The sequence below is a fragment of the Oryx dammah genome, unplaced genomic scaffold (genome assembly GCF_014754425.2).
Source record: "Oryx dammah isolate SB20612 unplaced genomic scaffold, SCBI_Odam_1.1 HiC_scaffold_25, whole genome shotgun sequence".
Taxonomy (NCBI): domain Eukaryota; kingdom Metazoa; phylum Chordata; class Mammalia; order Artiodactyla; family Bovidae; genus Oryx; species Oryx dammah.
This window is the reverse complement of record NW_024070209.1, coordinates 87,542,440-87,568,764: the sequence shown is the minus strand read 5'-3', so window position 1 is coordinate 87,568,764 and position 26,325 is coordinate 87,542,440. Positions and strand designations below refer to the sequence as shown.

Here is a 26,325-nt window from a genome sequence, read left to right as displayed (position 1 = left end):
GGACATGGAACAACAGACTGGTTCCAAATAGGAAAAGGAATACGTCAAGGATGTATATTGTCTTCCTGCTTATTTAACTTATATGCGGAGTACATCATGAGAAACGCTGGGCTGGAAGAAGCACAAGCTGGAATCAAGATTGCTGGAAGAAATATCAATAACCTCAGATATGTAGATGACACCACCCTTATGGCAGAAAGTGAAGAGGAACTAAAAAGCCTCTTGATGAAAGTGAAAGAGAGCGAAAAAGTTGGCCTAAAGCTCAACATTCAGAAAACGAAGATCATGGCATCTGGTCCCATCACTTCATGGCAAATAGATGGTGAAACAGTGGAAACAGTGTCAGACTATTTTTTTGGGCTCTAAAATCACTGCAGATGGTGACTTCAGCCATGAAATTAAAAGATGCTTACACCTTGGAAGGAAAGTTATGACCAATCTAGGTAGCATCTTGAAAAGCAGAGACATTACTTTGCCAATAAAGGTCCATCTAGTCAAGGCTATGGTTTGTCCAGTGGTCATGTATGGATGTGAGAGTTGGACTGTGAAGAAAGCTGAGCACTGAAGAATTGATGCTTTTGAACTGTGGTGTTGGAGAAGACTCTTGAGAGTCCCTTGGATTGCGAGGAGATCCAACCAGTCCATTCTGAAGATCAGCCCTGGGATTTCTTTGGAGGGAATGACGCTAAAGCTGAAACTCCAGTACTTTGGCCACCTCATGTGAAGAGTTGACTCATTGGAAAAGACTGATGCTGGGAGGGATTGGTAGCAGGAGGAGAAGGGGACAACAGAGGATGAGATGGCTGGATGGCATCACCGACTCGATGGATGTGTTTGAGTAAACTCTGGGAGTTGGTGATGGACAGGGAGGCCTGGCGTGCTGAGATTCATTGGGTCACAAAGAGTCGGACACAACTGAGCAACTGAACTGAACTGATATGTATATTTTATATGTGTGTATATATATATATTCTTCTTCAGATTTTTTTTGGAGTCTTTTGTAGGAGCAATAAACCCTATTCATGAAGGCCTGCCCTCATTACCCAAACACTCACCCCAAACTTCACCTCCAAAGACCATCACCTTGGAGTTAGGATTTCAACATGAACTTTGGGGGACAGATTCAATCTATGGCACCATGTCTGTACTGGGAGGGGGTAAATCAGGAGAGAGAAGCATGCTGAGGGCTAAGCAGGGGTTATTAGATCATGGAAAGTTTTGAGTTTATCACAAAGGCTTTAGTTAACAGTTTCATTTTTGAAGCAGGAAAATAAAAACCTGATCCGTTGACTTTGCCAAGATGACTCAAGGCCGCATTTTAGAGACTGACAGCTGGAGGATGGAGGACCGGTTGGAAGGTCGTTGCTATGAGCTAGGTGAGGAATAGGGAGCCAGGGCTGGTGGAAATGGGGCCACTTGACCAGGAGGGAGGACACATGGGGGCTGGCGACACATGATGGTGGGAAAGGCAGAAAGGGTGAGGGGATGGATAGGCTTCTGACTTGGGAAACCAAGGAAACAGTCACAACATTTAATGACCTGAGCAGGGCAAGAGGAATCACACGTTTTGGGGGTGATGGGACAGGATGACAGGTTTGGATGTTCTGAGTCTGCTTGTGATTTCCGGGTGGAGATATTTAGCTGGAGTTGGAGTGAGGGGTAGTTAGGGGACAGAGGTCTGAGCTGAAGGTAGGACCAGCTCAGAGGACCTATGTGAGCAGACGAGTGTGTGAACTGAAGCCAAGATGAGGAATCTCGGCTGACTTAAGAGCGATTCTCCAGAGGCAGGAGGAGAAGCCAGGGACAGTTTCACAGACGCTGAGAAAAGAACCTCAAGAGTGTGGTCAACATAACCAAATGTGGCAGAGATTGAACAATACAAAAAGAGAATTAACCACCCCATTCAGTAAGAGGCAAGAAACGACCCTTGCAGAAGTGGCTCAGTGAGTGTTGGGGACAATTAAGAAGCAGGGGTGCCATGCTGACTCTTCCTGTAAGATTTATTCTAGAGGTTCAGGATTGTAGGAGGATTTCCAGTACTTGCTATTTTATCTATCTATAGCCTCTTCTTGAGGCTGATGACTCAATACATTAAAAAAGCAAGGAGAGATAAAACAGGAACTCAACTTTCCATGGGACTGGCAGCCCATCTGGCCAACTGGAAGGGCCTCATCTTCTCATGGCCTTTGGTCTCAGGATGCTGGGCAGCTGACTTCTGCACTGATGGTTATCAACAGCAGGCAGCTAAGCTCAGATCCTAGGCCTGCTTTTCTAAAGCTGTCACGCTCATCTTGAAAAAAAGCGATGGCAATGGCACCTCTCTACTGGGCACAGAGCATCCAGCTGCACCCTGGCTAGTGGATCGAGACCTACCCTTCTGCTGGGAGGAGTATCAGTCTGGGCTAAAGGACACCATGGGTGTCACTTGGGATGATGCAATTAAAAAGAAAAGTCAAGCACAAAACAAAGCAGATTCAAAAAATAAAAGACCCATCATTAATAGAAAGGATCTTACCAGTAAAGAGAAATGCCATCTTTTAATGACATTAAAAATCTGACCTGACATGTAGCTCTAGCAACAAACAGGTGGAGCCAACATAACCCATCTTGCTATAAACACTGAGAAAACTGAAGTGAGCACAAAATTATTTTTAAGTCACATGGCTAAGCTTTTAAGAATGAACGTGATCAAATGAAAAGCTTACCCCAAAGGCTCACATTGACGTGACTTTTGAGGAGGGAGGAGGAGAGGGGGAAGAGGCAGGGGAAGGTGAGCTGGCCCTATGTACAATCTTCTATGAAAAAAAAAAAACAAAAAACTTTAAACCTAACGTGGCAAAGCAAAAACATCTGTTCTGAGTGGTGGGCACATAAGAATGTTTTAAAGTTCTGTACTGAACTATATGCTTGAAATAGCTTGTAAAGTCTTATTTTTAAGCATTGGCTAAATTCAATGTTTTCCTATTACTCCCTTTTCTAACTGGGGGGAGTGAAGTTATTGTTAAATAGAAAGCACATACTAGATCAAAACTTGCATAACTCTCTTTTTATTCTATTTGTGTGAACACTATAAATCTCTTGACATACGCTTTTCTCACTGGAAAAGACCCTGATGCTGGAAAAGACTGAAAGCAAAAGGGGGTAGCAGAGGATAAAATGATTAGATGGCATCACCAACTCAGTGGATATGAACTTGAGCAAACTCCAGGAGATAGTGGAGGGCAAGAACCTGGCATGCTGCAACCCATGAGATCGCAGAGTTGGACACGACTTAGCTACTGAATACTAACCACAAACTGTTTTTCTAATGAGTTCCCCTTGCACCTCCTTCTCAGCCCAATAAAAAGCTTCCTTGCAAACCCAAGTGCCAACTCCTCTGTGCCTCTTCCTGCCCCCCAACCGCACCAATAGTTCTTGCCTCTAATAAAGCATTTACCATATTATATGGTGACTATTAGCTCTTCAATGGCAAGGACCTGATTTATTCTTTCATTACCTAATACATTGGGCTGGAACTCATTAAATAATTGTGGAATGAAGAATTGATAGGAAAAAAAAAAAAACCTCTTACAATGTTCATCTATAAACAAGGGGAGTCCTGTTATTACCTGGCCTCCCAGCCTCTTCTGTGAAGTGAATCAAGTTACCTTCAGTGCTGAGCCTGTCAGGACAAGCCAATGGAGGTACTGTGTTGGCAGGCAATTTTTGGTCATGGCTCAATTTCACGAACCTCCAAATGGGGTCATTCAAACCTGCCATCACTGCCTTCCAGCGAGAAAGGATCGAAACTGGACTTGCTCGTAGGTATTCATCTAGCATCTCTGTACAAAAGTACAACGTAATATGTTTTCCCCACAGCTGTCCAAGACCGTATCTGCAAGAACCGGAAGTACACTCCAAAATTCCCTTAAGTCTGTAATCATGGTACAGAGACCGAGTGGCTGTCCCAACACTCTGTTTCACAAAAGCAAAAACCAGATCCAGATATAAGTGCAGTGGACATGCCAACAGCAGGATTGGGAAAGTCAACTCTTTTTCTTTGTAATTGAGGACAGGCAGCATCTTCCTCACTTTGCTGTTTGTTCTTTTAGAACATAAAGTCGCTAAGTCGTGTCCAACTCTTTTGACCCCATGAACTGCAGCATGCCAGGCTCCTCTGTCCTCTGCTATCTCCTGGAATTTGCTCAAGATCATGTCCATTGAGTCAGTGATGCCATCGAACTATCTCATCCTCTGCTGCTATATACTACTAACCTAAGGTTGTTCTAATTGCCTCCCCAAGTGTTTATAATTGACACTAGTTTCTTTTGAATATTTTTTTAACCAGTTAAAAAGTCAATGACTCCTGGGAGTATTACCACCCAACTGAAGAATCCTTCAATGAAAAGAGACCATGACTTCTCATGACCATTACTTCTCTGATAGTTCTAGAGACTGCATTTAAAGGCTGTGCAATTAGCAAACACACACATATATATTTTAAACTACTGTTTAATCATTTTTTAAGACACACAAATTAGAAAAAACATCTCTGAAACCCCGCAATAGGCTACCAGTGCAGCTCTTGGGACGCAGACTAGAAATGTGTGGTTATGAAACATCACGTCACAGTGTAACGGACACAGTGATAGTTTTCATTTACCAGACAACAGAAACTAGTTCATGGATCTGTCAAAAAATAACACTTCTTTAAAAAAATATTTTGGAATCATAAAAACATGAAGCACAGAACACCACGATCTATTTGTTCTCCCCCAGGGACGGCAAGCAAAGGGCTTTGAATACCAGCTGCTGGAGCTCAGAGCCCCTCGTGTTGGGGTGACAATGTTCAACTACTCCTACGCAGACATCAAGATGCAACCTTTAAAGGAAGGCAAGAATGAAATCACACATTTCCACACTCTATGGAGGAGGGTTTCTCTTGTTTTGCCACAATTATTTTTACTTTCATTCCTATTGCTTTCCTTCATGCTCCTGCACGTCTGGGGAGACAGCTGTGCACAGGTAACTGGAGATGGAGCGAGTGTGTGCCAGACATTTGATTCCTCTGTCCTGTAATAAAAAGTCAGGAGCAAATGTACTTTGATGACAAACCCGTAGATACAGAACCAGAAATACTTAATATCATAAAAGAAGCATATCTGAAATTCTTTACATGTGTTTGCCCTTTAGTAAGAAAAAACAAAGAGGAATATTAACAGATCAACTTCTCAAAGTAACTCCAGCACAGAGACTGGGCAGGATACAGTCATTTATGACTCCAGTAAAAGGCAGCCAGTCACTTTTTCCATTTCAAATGTGTTATTAAGAAAATGGTTAGTTATTCCACTGATGGTGCTCTGTAACTTTTGGTTTTCCATTATTATTTCCATTTCTTTTTATAGGAGCAAAATTTGATAAAATGTGACCGGAGAGATGGTTATGCATCACCGAGTAAGCTTTAGATAGTCATTTTGCATGGATCTTTATACTCTCATTTATAGAACATAAAGTCTTGGGGGGTTTTCTTTGCTTTATAAAAGATGTACTGAAAGAAGACAGTTATAATGTTTTAAAGGCAAGACAAATTAGTTGGCATAAAAATGTGTCTTTAGGCTCCATTTCAGAAAGTGTTCTCAATCAATGACCTGTAGAGTCAGTTCTTTACTGGGGTTTGCATAATGTTAAAAACCTCTTAAAATAAATATTATTTGAAAATATATAAAAACATTATTAAGCAGCCCACCAAGTAAAATGTAATTGGCTGCACGCTCTGTACAAGAGCCTGAAAAAGCAGCTTAGTCGTTGATTCTAAGAGCAGTCCTACAAAATGCCAATGTGGAAAATTTCATTGAAAATTTTCTTCTGTAATAAATTACTATAAATAGATTTGTCTACGTGGTGCTGAAGAAAAACACCATAGAGACCCTCTGCATCCTAGTCTTGCAAATCCACATTTCAGAGTGGCATTTCTTTTTTTAATGCCAATCTTTCTCTTCCTGATAAGGAGTGTGTCCTGTTACACTAGCACTTTTACAAGGAAGGGCTACAGAAAGCAGAACTTCAGCATCTAACTTAAGTGTATAAACGATCAGGTGTTTGTTAAATGTACACTGGGTTAAGTGTAGCTTTATTAGGTCCTTGAGGGCAGATAGGATTACATTTCACAGTGTTATTTAGAAATAATTCTGCACCTCTGTCAAATTTGGTATATTCAACTTCAGCCAGGATGGACTATTAGTGGCTGAATAAAACTCCACAAAATACTGGTTCGTATCTAAAACTTGGGACAAATGCTTCACTGACACAGTAATAAGAGGCACCATTCTGAAACAATTATTTTCTCAAGTAATTTTTTTTCTTTCGACTAAAATGCAGAACTCTTTAAATCAATAAACTAATAATTTAGGACAACTTAAAATAAGGAAACAAAAAAAGCATAAATGGCCAGAGGTGGTCATGAATTTACAAATGAAATTTACAAGGTATACATTTTAAATAGGAAAGATTCTTGTCCTATATGTCATCTAGTCCTTGAATAAAAGTATATATTTTAGGATTATTTTAATGGCAACATTTTAATTATTTTCTGTAGTTTAAAATAAAGTATAACTAAGCTTTCTTTAAATGAAATATTTGAGAAGTTGATAAACCCTGTCCAATAAAACTGTCAATTCATATAAAATATTTTTTAGCACATATCTTCAACTGTACATAGCACAGACAGAAACCAAAAAAGCAGAGAAAGCAAGAAGAGATAATATTTTCTTCAGTGGACACTATTTCATTATGAAAGCTTCATTTTAAGGGCTGTATTCAGTAGAAATGGAATGCTGCCATGCCTTCTGAGTTAATGGACTGTAAGGTTTTCCTCTGTTGCCTCAAAAACCTTTTGAAAAGTCAGGGCTTTGAGCTCAAGTTGTCAAAGTAAATGACCATGAAGACAATCCTGATGGCGACTCGTACAGATGCTGCAAATGGTTTCCAATCGCTACAAACACAACTGGTCATAAACTTGAGGAACTCACCCTCTGGGCTTCTTAAGGAAATTTCCTCTGGAGGGCAGGTCACATGTCCACGTCACAAGGCTCCCTAATGACAGTGTCTGATGAATGCCCACGTCTCCTCCCAGGACAATCAGTGCTTTGGTGTGGGTTACCTCCATTTTTAATTTATATATGTATATGTGTGTATATATATATACACACACACACACACACACACATATACATATAAAAGTTTAACTTCTCTATTTTATTTTTGGCCATGCCACACAGTATGCAGGATCTTTAGTTCTCCAACCAGGGATCAGACCCGTGCCCCCTGCACTGGAAGCTCAGCATCCTAACCACTGGACTACCAGGGAAATCCCGTACCTTCATATTTAAAAACCATTCTTTAATACTGCGATTTTTTTCCTCAAACCTGGTATCTGTGGAAATCCTGTATGTGAATTTCACATAGTGGGAATCAATTAATAAAAATACTTTTTTAACTAAAATTATGGTGGAGGCATAAGTGGTGGCTGGACATTTTGGAAGCCAAATAAACCTTCTCTATTATACTGGGTATTTTAGAAACTAAATAAACTTCTTCAATTACCCTGAGCTCCGATTAAAAATGTTTATTTTAAAAACTAAGAAAAAGCCAGTTGTAAAATGGTGACAGGGAGATACATCAAAATAAATTAACTGCTATGGTTTCAAAAAATAAAACTGTGGGAAAAGAATTATTTTGTTCATTTTTTTCCCTGAGTAGTAAAATAATAACCAAAAATATAACTGGAGTGGTTTCATGATAATTGAAGAATGAGGAAATAATATAAATATGAACTGAATCTTGTTGATTAAAAAAGCAGCAATCATATATTACAATGAATCCCTTTAACATAGTAGAGATATACCAGTTTTCAATTCTTCTACCATAATTAGAAGTAAAGTATTAACCCTTACAACACTTCAAGTAGATATATTCAATTTATAGAGCACAAAAAGTCTCTTCTTGAGGAGGAAGGTCAAGCTGAGAATCAGAATTCTTTAGTTTGTCTTCTAGATTGCATACTTACAAGTTCTCCAAAATTAAAGAAAAGCTATTCAAAAACCCATGTCATACAGAAACAAAAATCTAGATAATCCAGGGGGATGGAAATCAGTAGAACTGTATATATACATATATGATGTAGTATCTTCAAAGTAATTGGAAAATTCATCAACTGCCTTGCTTTCTAGATGGTAGTGCATGATAACATTCACTGAGCAAAAAAACAGCTAAGGGTGATATTAGGTTTCAGTTCAGTTCAGTCACTCAGTCGTGTCTGACTTTTTGTAACCCCATGAATTGCAGCACATGCCAGGCCACCCTGTCCATCACCAAGGTTTACAGGCTGAGAAATAAAATATAATCAGATAATAGAACTAAATCATGATTATTTGTTAATGGCTAGGCAGGCTGAACAAAAAGAGCTTTTATTACACTTTCTTGTTTTCATTTATGACATGCCTGCTGCTGCTGCTAAGTGGCTTCAGTCGTGTCAGACTCTGTGCGACCCCACAGACGGCAGCCCACCAGGCTCCACCATCCCTGGGGTTCTCCAGGCAAGAACATGCCTAGACTTGTCTTTTACTCTGTGGTTTTGTTTTTTTTTTTTTAAATAGTGATCAGATTCTCTGCAGCATAAATGGAGGAGGCATGGTATGGGGTTGGAGTGGGGGGTGCACATACTTTTCATGATTAGTCTTTTCTAGCCTCTCACATTCCACAGTTCACTTAAATTCAAGTGTGTGGGAAAACAGAGAAATTTATTTAGCCTTCCATCCTTTCCTAGGAGGTAACAGGGCATGGCTAACTAACCTCATCAGGTGTGGAAAAAAAAAATTACCTTTAGAAAAATAAAAACATTTCCTATCAACAAAGACAAGGTTATTGCTAAAGTTCTGGGAAGGTGTTTTTGCTGACTAGACCTCAGAAGTGCCAAGCACATTTCCTTTTCCTTTAGTCTTGAAATAAAATACTACACAGCTTAAGCCAAAGAGTTGTACTGTCATTAACTTTCATTTGCAAATTTATTAATGACGGGGGGGGTCCGGGGAGGAAAGAGACTCAGCATAGACAATTTGCATTTCATTTAAAAATTTAAGGCAAAAAAGAAAATAAATTCCATGAAAGAAGGGGCACAGAAAAGTGAAATCAGAAGACCCTGCCCATCCTTCTCCCTGTCGGTCCATCATTCATCATCACCCTGGGCCACCAGAACCCTGATACCAAGCTGGCACCACACCCCTCTCCTCTGCTTTGACTGCTGCAGCATCATAAGACTGTGGGATCAATGGAGGAATCCAGCCACTGAAGGCAAAATGAATTATGGTGAAAATGGCCTGTAAGATAAAAAGCACATTTTCTGCTTTAAGAATCTGAAACTCGTTAACGGGAGTTAATGGTAAAACTTTCATGGGAGAAGTTAAAAGAGTTTGGAAATTAATTTATATTGTTCTCTACAAAGGTGGCTCAGACCCAATGGCTTTGAAGTTTCCATTTTCCTAAAATGTAACCAAATACGAATTCAACTGTTCAAGGATTTAAAAAGTGACTCGCTAGACAGTAATTTCACTCAGTGATGTCTCTTTCAAAGCCTTCAAGCAATCTCCCTCTATTACTTTCATTATCCTTTTATAATTCTATATAATTTATGTTTGATACATTTCTTTAAAATCCAGTGTGATTATAAAGTTATTAAACTTTTATGTCTTACAGGATCACACAGAACTCAGGTAAATAGGGGCGAAGAGCACTTCCACTGAGCCTTGGACCCCTGCCACATGCAGGCGTGTGTATGAACACAGGTGCCACAGGCCGCACGCAGCGCTTCATTCATGCCTTCCTTCTTTCGTTTGTCATCTTCTTTTTTGAAGAAGAATAAGCTTAATATATCACATCACCAACCTTTCATTATGTTTAAGGAATCCTTCCTTGAGGGTTCTCTGTCTGACACAGGGTGATCAAATTCTCCAGGAAAATAAACTACCCACAATTTGGCATCCGCCACTGCTTACAGTTCTACTACGTACTGTAGTCATCTGAGAAACTTTAGGAAAACCCTTCAAATACCGCGATGTTTACTGCATTTTAAAGTATCCACAATCTTAAATAATCCTGTTCAAATTCTTCTGGAATTCCTGTGGAGCATACAACATCAAATAGTGAAAGAGCGTTCACACAATGCCACACTTGAAAATACCATTTAGGAAGCAACAGTTTAGGAAATAGAGGGTTTAAGGCAAGACATTCATTTGGAGAAGTTAATTTTTTCAGTCACCCAGAGTGACATGATTATTCTTCCCTCTCTTCAGTGCCTTGGGACACACAGCGTACATTCAGCAACAGGGCACACATACGACCCTATGGACATATGCTGAGATCCTGAGTGCCCATTGAAATAATGGAAATATTTTTTGATAAGGCGTGGCCCACCAGACATGGCATGGGAGCGGTATTTCGCTCCATTTCCCAGCTGGTATACAGGGAATTCCCTACCTAAAACTGGCCAATTTCCCCCATGTGATCCCTTCCCCAACAGACACAGACCCCTTGAAAGGTGCTAAGATTGGTTCCCCTTAACATACACAAAATAGCCGTCAGAGTACTTTCCTCATCATTGCTTTAATGATGAATGTCTAGAAGCTATTTCTTGATTCTGATTGCAAACACTGTTTGTTGTGAAAAAACTATTCTGTCCCAAAGAACTGTCTCTTTCATCAAACTTTTTGGATCGTGACAGCTGAACGTTTTCATGTGTACTCTTTCCTTTCTGAGTTTTTTTCACCGGCAGCAACAATAATACTAAGATACCAGCAAAGTGAAGGCTGTAATACCAGGAGCTAAAAGAAAAAAAGGAAAAGTTTACTTTATTAGATTCTGATAATTAATAAGACCTAATTTGACATCTGTCACAACTGTCCCAAGCCCCTTAGGATGTGTATATTTATTACATTATTCTAGAAGAAAAATCCCCCTTGGGTAAAACTCAAATCATGTATGCCTATGGGTATTTATAAAGCACTGTACAAACCTAGGCCAGTTACAAGCATGATACTAGACATCATATTACATTCCTTTGTAAGGGTCCTAAGGCCAGAACTAAATAAAACAAAAATAAAAATTTACTTATTAATAGCTGTATAGATCTGAAAATATCTCTCAAATCTGCAGAGTCAAATACTGAGTAAAGAATACAAGTGGTAAAGACACCGTAAAAGGCTTGCCTGCTACATATTGCCCCTAATTAAGTCACAAATATTCCAGTGATGTCATGTTGCTGCTGTGAAAGTCGATCAGTCGCATCAGGCTCTTTGAGACCCCACGGACTATACAGTCCATGAAATTCTCCAGGCCAGAATACTAGAGTGGGTAGCCTTTCCTTCTCCAGGGGGCCTTCCCAACCCAGGGACTGAACCCAGGTCTCCCACATTGTGGGCGGAATCTTTACCAGCTGAGCCACAAGGGAACCCCAAGAATACTGGAGTGGGTAGCCTTCTCCAGTGGATCTTCCCGACCCCAGGAATCAAACCAGGGTCTCCTGCATTGCACGCAGATTCTTTTACCAACTGAGCTATCATGGAAGCCCAGTGATGTAACAGATAAGCAATATAACTTCTTGATCGTAACTGTCACAAAATAAAGGTCACATTATTAAAAATATTATTAGAAGTATCATGCCTCAAATTAAATATAAACCAATGTGACCTACTGCTTCTATAGCTGTAAATCTCAATGTTCCTGAGACAGAATATCCAATCAATAGCTCAATCACATTTAAATATATGTAATAATTTTGTTAAAATGAAAATTCTAACAGGAGTTACTTATGTCTTCCTGTATGACTCTTATCATATTCAATTCAATAATTCTGTGACCATATACTCTTGCTGTCATTCTAAATGCTAGGGTAATAAGGAATTTATGAAAGAATAAAGCTTTTGATCGCAGACAGATCACTATCTAATATGGGGGAGGTGAATTTAGTGGGTGAGGGAGAGAAGACAGATAGATAAAATATGGAATTCAAAATAATAATTTCTATCATGCAGAGATGACAATAATTCCTCTAGAGAAGGAAATGGCAACCCACTCTATTATTCTTGCCTGGGAAATCCCATGAACAGAGAAGTCTGATGGGCTACAGCCCATGGGATCACAGAGTCGTGCCTGACCGAGCGGCTAAACAACATCAACAACAAGAGCTGACGACGTACCAATGAACCGTAAGAGTGAAAACGGCACCCACAGTGAAATTTAAGAAACTGATTATCTTTTGATTGAAGAAATTAAGAGATTAATTTGTTATCAGAACAAGCTATACTTTTTTAACTACTTCATCATATTTTTTATTGTTCATCTTCTATAGGTTTTCCTTTTCTTTTGAAGTTAGCAGTCTGATAGCCTAAACTCTTGGTCCATGGACTTTATTAAAAGCTTCTGGTGACTATCAGAGGATATACTGCCTTGGCAAAAAAAGTCCATTTGAAAAACCTGAATGAACTTTTTGGCCAACCCAGTATTTACTTCCGCCCCTAAAATATCTCCAGTGACTCATAAGCATCTGCTATAATATACAAACCCCCAAACCTTGGCTCTCGAGCATGGGGCTCTCACCACCCTTGGCTCTTGAGCAGGGGTGAGCAACCTTGGCCCATGGGTCAAAGCTAGCCTGATGTCTCTCTCTCTCTGTTAAATTGAGAAATAACTGACAAGTAACACTGTTAGCTTCAGGTGCGCAACACAATGATTCAATCTGTTATATGTCATGAAATGACTCCACAACCATGCAGTTCATGTCCAAATATAGAAAGAAGAGCTCCACTTTCCAGTGAAACTTCTGAGAGATCTGAAGCAGTGGGTACCCAGGTGATAGCCCTCCAAGTCACACTCTCATCTCAAGTCTGAATGGTGTTAATCATTCCATAAATAAACTTGAGACTGCTAGGTTTAAGATGTAAAAGTAACTGACAATGCACTTAACTGCAGGAAATAAGTTGGGTTCTATTTTTCTATTCTACCTAAAAGCAAGAAGCTTTCCTAAATTTCAAAATATGATACAAATGAACTTATTGATATTTACAAAACAGGAATCAACTCACAAACACAGAAAGCAAACCTATGGTTGGTTACCTAAGGGAAAAGGGCACAGGGGAGAAATAAATTAGGAGGCTGGAATGAAAATATACACAGTACTATGTATAAAATAGATAACCAACAGGGACCTCCTGTACAACACAGGGAACTATATGCAATATCTTATAATAATCTATAATGGAAAACAATCTTAAAAAGTATATATATATATGTATATACACACACACACACACACATATATATATATACATGAAAACTTTTGGTATACATCTGAAACTAACACAAATTGTAAATTAACTGTATTTCAATAAAATTTTTTTACAAATTTCCAATGGCACATTTGTTAGAGTTAACACTTACCTGTAAAACATGAGTGAAGGTTTTACAGAAAGAAGTACAAATGGCACAACTGTGTAACTTATTGTTATCTGAGTTGCTATCCATGTTATAACATCGTACAAAAATTTCAGCTGGGGAGGTTCGATGAAATAATGTCTAAAGTTATTTCTCATCTGAAATAAACAGAAATATTCATCTTTAACAATGCTTATGGAATCACACCGACTCCATCAACTGTTTCAAGGATGTGGAATAGATCAAACTCTCATACATTGCTGCTGGGCATCTAAAATGGTACTGTTACTATGGGCAAAGCTGGTTCAGAGAAAACTAATACACTTATAAATAGGTATAAAAACTATGGAAAAAGCATGGTGAAGCATGGGGGCAAAATGTGTGAATCTGAGTGAAGAGCACAGAGGAGCTTTTTAATAACTTTTCTGTGGATTTCAAATTGTATCAAAATTAAAAGCTTCCCCCCCAAAGTTAACAACTGCTTCAGTCAGTTCACGTCAGTTGCTCAGCTGTGTCCGACTCTTTGTGACTCCATGAATCGCAGCATGCCAGGCCTCCCTGTCCATCACCAACTCCCGGAGTTTACCCAAACTCATGTCCATTGAGTTGGTGATGCCATCCAGCCATCCTCTGTCATCCCCTTCTCCTACTGCCCCCAATCCCTCCCAGCATCAGAGTCTTTTCCAATGAGGCAACTCTTCGCATCAGGTGGCCAAAGTACTGGAGTTTCAGCTTCAGCATCAGTCCTTCCAAAGAACATCCAGGACTGATCTCCTTTAGGACGGACTGGCTGGATCTCCTTGCAGTCCAAGGGACTCTCAAGAGTCTTCTCCAACACCACAGTTCAAAAGCATCAATTCTTCGGCACTCAGCTTTCTTCACAGTCCAACTCTCACATCCACACATGACCACTGGAAAAACCATAGCCTTGACTAGATGGACCTTTGTTGGCAAAGTAATGTCTCTGCTTTTTAATATGCTGTCTAGGTTGGTCATAACTTTCCTTCCAAGGTGTAAGCATCTTTTAATGTCATGGCTGCAGTCACCATCTGCAGTGATTTTGGAGCCCCCCAAAAATAAAGTCTGACACTGTTTCCCCATCTATTTGCCATGAAGTGATGGGACCAGATGCCATGATCTTCATTTTCTGAATGTTGAGCTTTAAGCCAACTTTTTCACTCTCCTCTTTCACTTTCATCAAGAGGCTTTTTAGTTCCTCTTCACTTTCTGCCATAAGGGTGGTGTCATCTGCATATCTGAGGTTACTGATATTTCTTCCGGCAGTCTTGATTCCAGCTTGTGCTTCTTCCAGCCCAGCGTTTCTCATGATGTACTTTGCATAGAAGTTAAATAAGCAGGGTGACAATATACAGCCTTGACGTACTCCTTTTCCTATTTGGAACCAGTCTGTTGTTCCATGTCCAGTTCTAACTGTTGCTTCCTGACCTGCATTTAGGGTTCTCAAGAGGCAGGTCAGGTGGTCTGGTATTCCCATCTCTTTCAGAACTGGCACACCTGGCTTTCCTGTGCTTCACTTTACTGTGCCTCCCTCTCAGATGAACTGAGTGTGGGTGGGGCCTGCCTGCCTCACTCAACACACGTGCCAGGCACACCCATCGGAGCTCAGGGCTGGCCCGGCCAAAGCAGCGAGGCCCCCAGTCCACGTGACTGGCCTTGCAGGAGGAGAAGGCGTCCCCCATACTCACAGCTCGCGCCACCAGCGTCATCAGCACTCCAGTGAGAAAGGTCAGGTAATATCCTGGGTACACCCCGTGCCAAATGGCAGAGAGGAAGAAGGTCTGGGCGGTGGGACTCAAGGAGGCGCGCTCGTAACACACCCTGGAAACCACGACACACATGAGTGATAAGAAGCCTGTCACGCTCAGGACCATCTTTCTTTCACTCCCAGTCAGGATTCAGGAAAACAACCACACCCTAGCTTGGCCATTAACCTCAGGGAGGCTATGGCTACTATGAGGTTTACAAAAAGATTTTTCACTTCTGTCTTCTTACTGGTATCACCAAAATGATCATTTCTAGTGTGTGGGGTATCTATACTATGTACAGAAAAACTTTAATAAATATAAAAGTTATTCTTATCTTACATTATTTTATTATTTTCTTCACTAACATTTAGGACTTTCAATTGATCTAACCATACTCTATTGGGAACCAGGTTGTGCTTAAAAGTCTTCTGTCACAGGTGGAGAACTTATATGAAAATGAGATTTTCCTAAGGTATGAAATTTAAAATATAACAACAACAATAACATAACAATTAGCTCAGAAAATGTGCAGCCACTGGGGAGACTTCAAGGCACCATGAAGTGACGGGAGTATATTTTGGGTGTTTCCAGAGGTAAAGGTCACTATTTGTCATAAATAAAGGGCATCACAGAGAATGGTGCTTACAGTCCCCCTATCACAAGAGCAGTGTTTTGTGAAATAAACTCAAAACTTGGCAGTATCCCATCGGGAACAAGGAGACAGGATCCCTGGGAGTTTCTGTGCACTGTCCTAAATTTGCATCCTGTAATCAGTCCTCTGTCTTCCCCCTGTGCCCCTGACAACCTCCTCTTTATTATTCTTAACTCAAGTGCCTCTTCCCCCCCACCCCCGCACCCCTGTGCCTGCATGCCTCCTGCCCTCTCATCATCCTCCTCACTACAAGGATCAGCATGTGGAGATTACTCTGCCATGTTTCTAACAAGACCCTGAATTCCAAATGCAGAGGTTCAGTCTTCAGATCCTGCACCCAACATATAAACGTCTGTTGTACTGGAATAGTTTAACTATTGTGGAAAATCTAATGCATACATATGGTGGTTATGTAGCCACTTTTGTGTGGTCAAATCTCCCATGAATGAGGGACGTACTGGCGACTTCAGACCTCGGTGGGCACTTTAAAGGCAAGTGGAGAGGTCTGTGGTAGCTACATTTAGGACTTAAGGTTAAACAGTTCTCAGGCTTGGTACTACCCTGCTTTGGAGGACAGTAAGTGTGTTTCCTCGTTAACACAAAGTCACAGCGTTCATTTAATTTAATCTAATCAAGAATGTGAACCCAGTGAAGCTCAGTCTCAAGACCCAGAGGCCAAAGCATAACTGAAGACGGTTCTGGAAGGAGCTTACCTTTTGAGCCAAAGAGCTGTCTGAATATTCCAATTATCGAGAAACATCTTCAAACTTGTTGACATCTGAAAAACAAAGGAACTTTTTTCTTCGGCAAACAAAATAATGAAGCTTTAAAAGGTAAGCAACATTTTACTAAGAGTACCCCCTTGACAGTGACAGTGGGGTGTGGTCTCTTTCCTAAATACTGCTTTCTAATGGAGTAACATCATTCTACAAAAGGAGTTTACTGTGGGGAACACCCATAAGGTGTTATAAACGCACTTCTTGCCGTTTTCTCCCATGTGTTAATAATACTTACAGGGGCCATCGTGGAATCATCCCAAGACACTCCTGCAGAGCACGTGAATAAACAGCAGTGGCTGGTCACTGGGCACAGCCTGGATGCCCCACTACTGGCACAGCCCCCTGTGCCCTCACCTCCTTTAGCCCCTCACCTACCCCACTTTGGGGAGTCTGAGGCCCTCTGGACCTGCTCCCCAGGAGGAGTGGTCTGACATCTTCCTACCTTCCCAGCTCCTCACTCAAGCCTCTAAGACTGTGCTCAGCAGGGCCTCTATTCCTCCTGCCTCACCTGTCAGTACCGCTAGGTAACAACAAGGACCATGACCCTGCCCCCCACCTTGGGCTGCCACCCTTGACTGGAGCACCTGGCTGCCTCCTACTAAGAACTCAGCCTACAGCATCACTTCCTCCAGGACGCTAGGCCACTAGTCCAAGGGCCACTAGTCCAAGCTGGACCTCTCTGCCTCTCTGATCACAGCCAGTCTTTCTGTATCTCTGTAACCTGAACTGGATTCAAGCCCAGAAGGGCCTTATTCACCAGATCCCCACGGCCTGGGGCACACAGCTGATGACTGACAAATACTGGCAGAGTGAAGAGAGTGAGATTATTGCAAATCTTTCAGCACCACTCTTGGAACATCATGTTGTAATCTACAAAAGCAAGTTATGCCACTTAAGAATCCTGCAGTGACTGACTGACTGATGCTGCACTAACCTCTATTTGCTTGATCCTCAGATTGGAAATTAGGTCCCAACGGGCAGCTCCATTTTCGTCATACCCTCTGAATCCAAAGCCCGCCGCATTGTTGATGGCATCAGCTGCAGGACACGACGGAAAAGGAAGCGTTACGAACCTGTGTGACAAACTGCCGTGCTGCCCCAGAAGACGTATGTTATCATAGACTATGCCCTTGAACTCTATTAAAGTGGACTTATTCTCATTTTATCTGATACTATAATAAAATGGGCCTTGCTCCAGCTTTTAGGATCTAACAGTTTTTAGGGCTTCCCTGGTGGCTCAGACGGTAAAGAATCTCCCTGCAATGCGGGAGACCTGGGTTCTGATCCCTGGGTCGGGAAGATCCCCTGGAGAAGGGAATAGCTACCTGCTCCAGTATTCTTGCCTGGGAAATCTCATGGACAGAGAAGCCTGGCGGGGCTGCAGTCCATGGGGTTGCCAAGAGTCGGACACAACTGAGTGTCACTTTTCAACAGTTTTCAGGATCAGTCCTTGTACACAGGACATGAACTCTGAGGTTTGTTTCTCCTACAGAGATGACCCTAGTTTTTCTCATCGGTCCTGAACCACACATCCTCAAGAAGGCATCCTCCTGGCTACTAACACATCCAATGCTAATGCAAAGCCTATTCACATGTTACTTACCTAACGTCCATGCAAAATAGTACTTGGGTCTGGCAGCCAAAAGAGAGACGTAGAGATAGATCACCTTGGTCGGCCATGAAGCTGTGGCCTGAAAATGCTCATCAATGTTGTACTCCACGGGTAACATCTTAGAGATGATCAAGTGGAACAGTAAGGAAAGTCCACAGACTAAGAGTTTCTGAATAACTGCGACCTGAAAGCAAGACAAGTTGTCATAAAACTAATCCGTACTCCTTTTTACTTCCTTCCACGTATTATCGCCAGATGACTCACTCTGAATATAGTTATCAAGCCTGTATAACTCAGTCAAAAGTCCTGAACTCTTGTCATGCTCAGCATTTAAAGCCTTCACTGTCTCACAGGTTGAATATGCAAAGCCTTATGTCTACCTCTGGGTCATGGCTCAAATCACACCAGAAACACCAATTTGTATTCGCAGGACTTTCAGTAATTTAAAAAAATAACAATCTAAAAGCAAACACAGGTATATAGGATGACTATGTAAAAATGTTACCATTAATAAGTTTGGGTAGAGATTTTTATCTGATCACACTCACACATACGGTTTATTTTTTTCCACTGTGCCTTTTCCCTGGTTTCCAAGTTCTAGGTATTTCATGGAAACTATTTTTACAATAAACAACTTTTACATTTCTTTAAACCTGAAAGTTCTTTTACACAATTTTGTTCAAGATGAGAAAACTAAAAGAGCAACACAAGCAAGAAAACAAAAGCCCTATACAAAAAATTCGGATGGAAAGAAAAGGCAGACCTTTACTTTTTTCTGGTAAGGTTAAATTACCTCCAAAGAACCCAACTCATGGCGTTTTTGTGTTTTCAGGAGGCCAGACTATTTCAATCTGATTCTATATAAAGGAGATTCTACAGCCTATGGAGGGAAAGAAAGAAGTAGACAAAAGAAGAGGCCAGATCCAGATTAAAGAATGAAACAAAATACTTTGATTAGTGTCCCACACAGGAATCAAATAATATTCCAACTAACTGCAGTAACTCGCAGATAAACACTTTTTAAACACTTTCTGTAATGGGGCCAAAAGCAAGGCTCAAAGGCAAGAGTGAGAGCACGTGCCAGATTCCTGCACTTTATTCCTGCACAAAAAAAGCCTTATTCATTCTCGGGCTGCTTGTCAGGAGACACTGGACAGTAAAGGGCTCTATGCTGAAGCTGTTCTTATTCTCATTTTCCTGGTCGTCTTTCAAAGCTTTCTCTAGGAAAGTAAGGCTACCTTTCCTTCACCCTCCACCTCCAAAATACCTAAGCTACACGTCTGAATAGAAAGAGATTTGCAGCAGGTAATTAGAGAAAAATTACAATTAAAAATGAAATGAGATGAACCAAATGACCTCACACATGAACCTAAATGTTGGCTGTATCCTTTTAGTAACATAATGAGAAAGACCAGGGCCCTTAGACTACACACCCTAGTTTCTAGGTCTCAGTTTAAAAACAGTTAACGTAACAGAAGCCATTACGTCCTTGTGCCCAGTCTCGTCTGACTCTTTGCAACCCCATGGACTGTAGCCCACTGGGCTCCTCCGTCCATGGGATCTTCCAGCAAGAGTACTGGAGTGGGGTGCCACTTCCTCCTTCAGGGGATCTTCCTCACCCAGAGATTGCACCCACGTCACCTGCATTGGCAGGAGCATTCTTTACCACTGAGCCACCTGGGAAACCCTAAAGTAACATACCTGACCTCAAACACCAGCTGGCACACACTCCCAGGACAGCCCTTAAACAGCTGAGCCAATGTGGGATTCAGTTCAGCTGAGTCACTCAGTCAAGCCCGACTCTTTGCGATCCCATGAATTGCAGCATGCCAGGCCTCCCTGTCCGTCACCAACTCCCAGAGTTCACTCAGACTCATGTCCATCGAGTCAGTGATGCCATCCAGCCATTTCATCCTCTGTCGTCCCCTTCTCCTCCTGCCCCCAATCCCTCCCAGCATCAGAGTCTTTTCCAATGAATCAACTCTTCACATGAGGTGGCCAAAGTACTGGAGTTTCAGCTTCAGCATCATTCCCTCCAAAGAAATCCCAGGGCTGATCTCCTTCAGAATGGACTGGTTGGATCTCCTTGCAGTCCAAGGGACTCTCAAGACTCTTCTCCAACACCACAGTTCAAGAGCATCAATTCTTTGGCGCTCAGCTTTCTTCACAGTCCAACTCTCACATCCATACATGACCACTGGAAAAACCATTGCCTTGACTAGACGGACCTTTGTTGGCAAAGTAATGTCTCTGCTTTTCGATATGCTATCTAGGCTGGTCATAACTTTCCTTCCAAGGAGTAAGCATCTTTTAATTTCATGGCTGAAATCATTATCTGCAGTGATTTTGGAGCCCCAAAAAATAAAGTCTGACACTGTTTCCACTGTTTCCCCATCTATTTGCCATGAAGTGATGGGACCAGATGCCCTGATGTTCGTTTTCTGAATGTTGAGCTTTAAGCCAACTTTTTCACTCTCCTCTTTCACTTTCATCAAGAAGCTTTTTAGTTCCTTTTCACTTTCTGCCATAAGGGTGGTATCATCTGCATATCTGAAGTTATTGATATTTCTTCCGTCAATCTTGATTCCAGTTTGTGCTTCTTCCAGCCCAGTGTTTCTCATGATGTACTCTGCATAGAAGTTAAAGAAGCAGGGTGACAGTATACAGCCTTGACGTATTCCTTTTCCTGTTTGGAACTAATCTGTTGTTCCAGGTCCAGTTCTAACTGTTGCTTTCTGACCTGCATGTAGGTTTCTCAAGAGGCAGGTCAGGTGGTCTGCTATTCCCATCTCTTGAAGAATTTCCCACAGTTTATTGTGATCCACACAGTCAAAGGCTTTGACATAGTCAATAAAGCAGAAATAGATGTTTTTCTGGAACTCTCTTGCTTTTTTGATGATCCAGTGGATGTTGGCAATTTGATCTCTGGTTCCTCTGCCTTTTCTAAAACCAGCTTGAACATCTGGAAGTTCACGGTTCACATATTGCTGAAGCCTGGCTTGGAGAATTTTGAGCATTACTTTACTAGCATGTGAGATGCAGTGGTTTGAACATTCTTTGGCATTGCCTTTCCTTGGGATTGGAATGAAAACGGACCTTTTCCAGTCCTGTGGCCACTGCTGAGTTTTCCAAATTTGCTGGCATATTGAGTGCAGTGCTTTCACAGCATCATCTTTTAGGATTTGAAACAGCTCAACTGGAATTCCATCACCTCCACTAGCTTTGTTCATAATGATGCTTTCTAAGGCCCGCTTGACTTCACATTCCAGGATGTCTGGCTCTAGGTGAGTGATCACACCATCGTGATTATCTTGGTTGTGAAGATCTTTTTTGTACAGTTCTTCTGTGTATTCTTGCCACCTCTTCTTAATATCTTCTGCTTCTGTTAGGTCCATACCATTTCTGTCCTTTTATCGAGCCCATCTTTGCATGACATGTTGCCTTGGTATCTCTAAATTTCTTGAAGAGATCTCTAGTCTTTCCCATTCTGTTGTTTTCCTCTATTTCTTTGCATTGGTTGCTGAGGAAGGCTTCCTAATCCTAATGTGGGATTAGGAACTTGGAAAGGCAGGAGGTAAGGGGGCCTAAAGCTGGGAAGTGTAACACCCGGTTCCCATGGCCTCCCGCTGAGCAGGTGGACAACCCCTCCCCTATGCTGGCAGGAGGTCTGAAGTTAACCCTCAGGGAAGCCTAACCAGAGAAGAACCAGGTTTAGGGACGCAGGTCTGCAGCGGGGCTGGAATCAATGTGGAGACGTGGGTGATGCATCCTGAGACGTGATACCCTTCAGCACCCGCCCAGCCCCCACCCCTCTTCACTCAGTGCCCAGCTCCAGGGACCAGCAGTCAAGTCTGGACACCCAGAGCAGAAGACAGGAGAAGCCTTCACTCAAGAACCCAAACAGCCCCAGAGAAAACGCCTACAGACATCACAGGAGAGACTGACAGGGGTTCCCTGGAGCCACCCTCCACTTCTTACACAGTGAAGGATTTTCTGTTTGGACATGCTGAAGTCACACGTCACAGTCTCCTCTGCAGCTGAGTGTAGCTATGAGGTCACGGGTAGCATGGATAACTTCTGTGGCGGTCATCTTGGACCATGGAAATGAGGGAAACACCCTATGGACGGCAAACCTGGGAGCACCTGGGGCTGAGCCCAGGGAGCTGCCCTGTTACCCGTGGACCGCTGACACATGAGCTGTGAGTGAGGAAGAACACAACTCCCACCTTGTTTAAACCGCTGTCATTTTGGTCCTTGGTTCAGCAGCCAAACCTGTACCTTAACTAATGCAGCTGAAGACAACTGGGAGGCCCCCAGCAAACGGGCCACAGGGTCCTGACCGACCTACCTGGCATTCAAAGAGTCTCCACACCCCACTCGTAACACAAAGGGTTTCCTACTGCCGTTGAGTGATCTGTAAATAACTCCCACTGCTTGACTGTGTGACCTATGTGCATATGGAACTTAAATTTACCGTTCCTGCTGCTGCTGCTGCTAAGTTGCTTCAGTCGTGTCCAACTCTGTGCGACCCCACAGACGGCAGCCCACCAGGCTCCACCGTCCCTGGGACTCTCCAGGCAAGAACACTGGAGTGGGTTGCCATTTCCTTCTCCAATTCATGAAAGTGAAAAGTGAAAGTGAAGTCGCTCAATCATGCCTGACTCTTAGCGACCCTATGGACTGCAGCCTTCCAGGCTCCTCCATCCAGGATTTTCCAGGCAACAGTACTGGAGTGGGGTGCCATTGCCTTCTCCAAAATTTATCGTTAGACACATTTATTTGGTTTTGTTTCTTTGGCTGGACCCACGTGGCTTGCAGGATCTTAGTTCCCTGACCAGGGACTGAACCTGGGCGTTGGCACCAAAAGTGAACAGTCCCAACCACTAGACCACCAGGGAATTCCCTTGGAATTTTAATTTAAAATATATTCAAACCGTGATATATGCTGTTGTCAACAACCTCTTGTTTATGGTGTTCAGAACCTGATGGAGGAGAGTCACCTTTCATAAGGGTTTTCTGTAAAATACTCCATGACTATAAAGCATTTCCTCACATCGTAGATAACCTTACTTTTGTTCTTCAGTCATGGTTGTACTTCTACAAGGCATCACCACTAGGGTACTATGTGAAGAGTCATTTACCTTGAAAAACGTTTTTAAAGAAAAAAATGGGTATCTTTTTTTTTTTAAAGAGAAAGATGACAACATTGGTCTCCTGAAATAAACAAGGCTAATCAATAGATGCTAGAAATGCTGAAGATGAATCTCCAGGTCTTACATTTGGTGATGGCTCTGTCCTTTCGTACTGTATCTCTTCTTTCCCATTTTCACCTGACTGCGTCATATGGTACGATCTGCCTTCGATGAAAGTGATGTAGTCTTTGTAAGAGCAGAGCGGGCCTGCCAGGATACCCATGAAGTTACAGTTGTAACTTAAATACTCCAGAAGGCTGGGCATGCGCCTGCAACAAAGAGAAACGCTGTGTGTAAGACAGACATTTGCTTTGTGAAAACACGACGGGAGTGATCAGCTCCAACCTCGACTCCGCCTACCATTTCCAAAATAAAGCAAGCTGTGATTTTCATCTGCCTCCAAACAATAGGAATCTAAAGGTTCAGGATGAAGGAATGAATGCTCAGTGGTGTTTCTGGATAAAAGAGTTTCCATCTGGGTCTTTCTGAGCCATGACAAAGGGTTTCTATCAGATTTCCTCATGATGAAACAAAGTTAAGGTGGACAGGATAGGGCAGATCACTCACTCAAGACAGTCGATCACTCACTCACTCGCTTAACAAATCTATGTGCACCCACGCTCCTGGGTCTAGAGACACAGCAGTAAATACCACAGGGGGATTCTGCATTCAGAGAACTTATACAACAGCTACAGAAAATCAAGAATAAAAAACACAGCTAAGTGCTACAAAGGGGAGGGGGCATTTTATTAACAAGCCAGGAAGGCTTTTCTGATCATGAGACGAGTAAGGGAGTCGTGTCAATGTCCAGGACCAGGACTCCAGGGACAGGGAGCAAAGAGCTGGGGCAGGTCCAGCCACAGGGAGGCCAGTGCAGTTGGAGGGGCTGAGCTGGGGAGGCAGGTGGGAGGAGTGTCAGTATGCCGAGGTGGGGAACACAGGGCCTGCCTTACAAGCCATGGTGGAAGCTTCAGATTTTATTCAGACTGTGCTGAAAAGCTACAGTGGTGGTGGTGGTGGAGTAGGGGGCTCAGTCATTTTGCGACTCTTTGCAACCCCATGGACTGTAGCCACCAGGCTCCTCTGTCCATGGGATTTCTCAAGTAAGACTACTGGTGTGGGTTGCCATTCTTTTCTTTACTACAGTAGGGTTTTTAATACCTATGTTTTCAAAAGAACCCCTCGAGCCCCTGTGTGTGGAGAGAGGAGGGTGGAGGAGGGACCACCAGGCAGGAGGATGTGGGATCCAGGGGGAGGTGACAGGGCTGGATCCATGCGGGGGACAGCGTCTGAATACAGCCTGGCAGCACAGCCCTTGGGTCTGCTGATGGATGGGGGTGAGGAGCGAGGGAGAAGGAGTCAAGGATGTCTCCCAACATTTTTAATTCAGTTGCTCTCAGGTCCGTCCAAATGGCACATGGTATCTAAAGTGTACCAAGCATTCCAGCTCTCGATGCAGGAAACCTGGAGAAAACCAGTAACACAGGACACTATGAAAATGCATCAGAAGTGTGAATTTTTTATACCTTAAAACCACCTCTGGGGCTTCCCTGGTGGTCCAGGGGTTAAGAATCTGCCTTGCAATGCAGGGGATGAGGGTTCAGTCCCTGGCCAGGGATTGAACTAGGATCCCACATGCCATGGAGCAACTAAGTCCCTGGACCACAGCTAGAGATCCCACATGCTGCAAAGAAGACCTGCCACAGCCAAATTAAAAAATACATATATATATGTAATATATATATAAACAGCTCCATTTGTCAAGTCTGCCATCTACTGACAACCATAAACCACCACAAATACAGCTGGGGATGATAAGGAGGCTCTTAAACGTGTTATATAGCCCCAGCTGCCGCTCTAAGATGACACGTGATCTCCTAAAAAAAAAACACACAAATGCTTTCTGTGGCCAAAAGGGGTCAACAGAACCTCCTCATAAATATTTTTATAAAAATAAAACGAAGAGAAAACAGTGCTCTTGTCCACCTGACACCCAGCTAGGTCACCACTTAACTCAAAATGCCTTTTAAATTTTTCTACATTTTGTTGTTGTTGTTCAGTTGCTCAGTCATGTACAACTCTTTTGTGACCCATGGACTATAGCCCTCCAGGCTCCTCTGTCCATGGGATTTCCCAGGCAATAACACTGGAGTGGGTTGCCACTTCCTTCTCTAGGGGATCTTCCCAACCCAGGTTATCGAACCCACATCTCTTTCTTTTTTTAACATAAATTTATTTATTTTAATTGGAGGCTAATTACTTTACAATATTGTATTGGTTTTGCCATACATCAACATGAATCCACCACGAGTGTACACATGTTCCCCATCCTGAACCTCCCTCCCTCCTCCCTCCCCATACCATCCCTCTGGGTCATTCCAGTGCACCAGCCCCAAGCATCCTGTATCCTACATCAAACCTGGACTAGCGATTAGTTTCATATATGATATTATACATGTTTCAATGCCATTCTCCCAAATCATCCCACCCTCTCCTTCTCCCACAGAGTCCAAAAGACTGTTCTATACATCTGTGTCTCTTCTGCTGTCTCGCATACAGGTCAAACCCACATCTCCTGCTTGGCAGGCGGATTCTTTACCACTGAGCCACCTTTCTACATTTCAAATTGCTTAGAACCTTAAGTACTTTTTTTTGAGGACTCAGAAAAGATGGGAGCAAGGTGTTTCTGGCAGATTTTCCCTCGTAGTTCTTCCCATGTTGGGCTGAGTTAGAGACTTTATCACCACCTCACACACAGCACAAGTGCCCTGTCGTCACAAAGCTGCAAAGAGCCCGTTATGCTCCAGCAACAGAGCCTCATTTTCAACACTGCTTACTTCAAGACCAGAACAACGCCAGGTTA

General features: G+C 42.4%; 1 protein-coding gene across 1 annotated transcript in view; it reads right to left on the bottom strand.

Annotated features, from left to right (window-relative positions):
• Positions 1 to 4,475: 4,475 nt before the first annotated feature.
• MBOAT2 (membrane bound O-acyltransferase domain containing 2) overlaps positions 4,476 to 26,325 on the bottom strand; it is a 63,721-nt gene continuing 41,871 nt past the window's right edge. The window contains exons 7-13 of the mRNA XM_040225706.1: positions 23,548 to 23,731; positions 18,262 to 18,454; positions 17,593 to 17,696; positions 16,593 to 16,657; positions 15,168 to 15,300; positions 13,468 to 13,619; positions 4,476 to 10,853 (exon numbers count right to left, since the gene is read on the bottom strand). Of these exons, the coding sequence (XP_040081640.1) occupies positions 10,628 to 10,853; positions 13,468 to 13,619; positions 15,168 to 15,300; positions 16,593 to 16,657; positions 17,593 to 17,696; positions 18,262 to 18,454; positions 23,548 to 23,731 (1,057 nt within the window). The 3' untranslated portion in view covers positions 4,476 to 10,627. The remainder of the gene's footprint in view (positions 10,854 to 13,467; positions 13,620 to 15,167; positions 15,301 to 16,592; positions 16,658 to 17,592; positions 17,697 to 18,261; positions 18,455 to 23,547; positions 23,732 to 26,325) is intronic.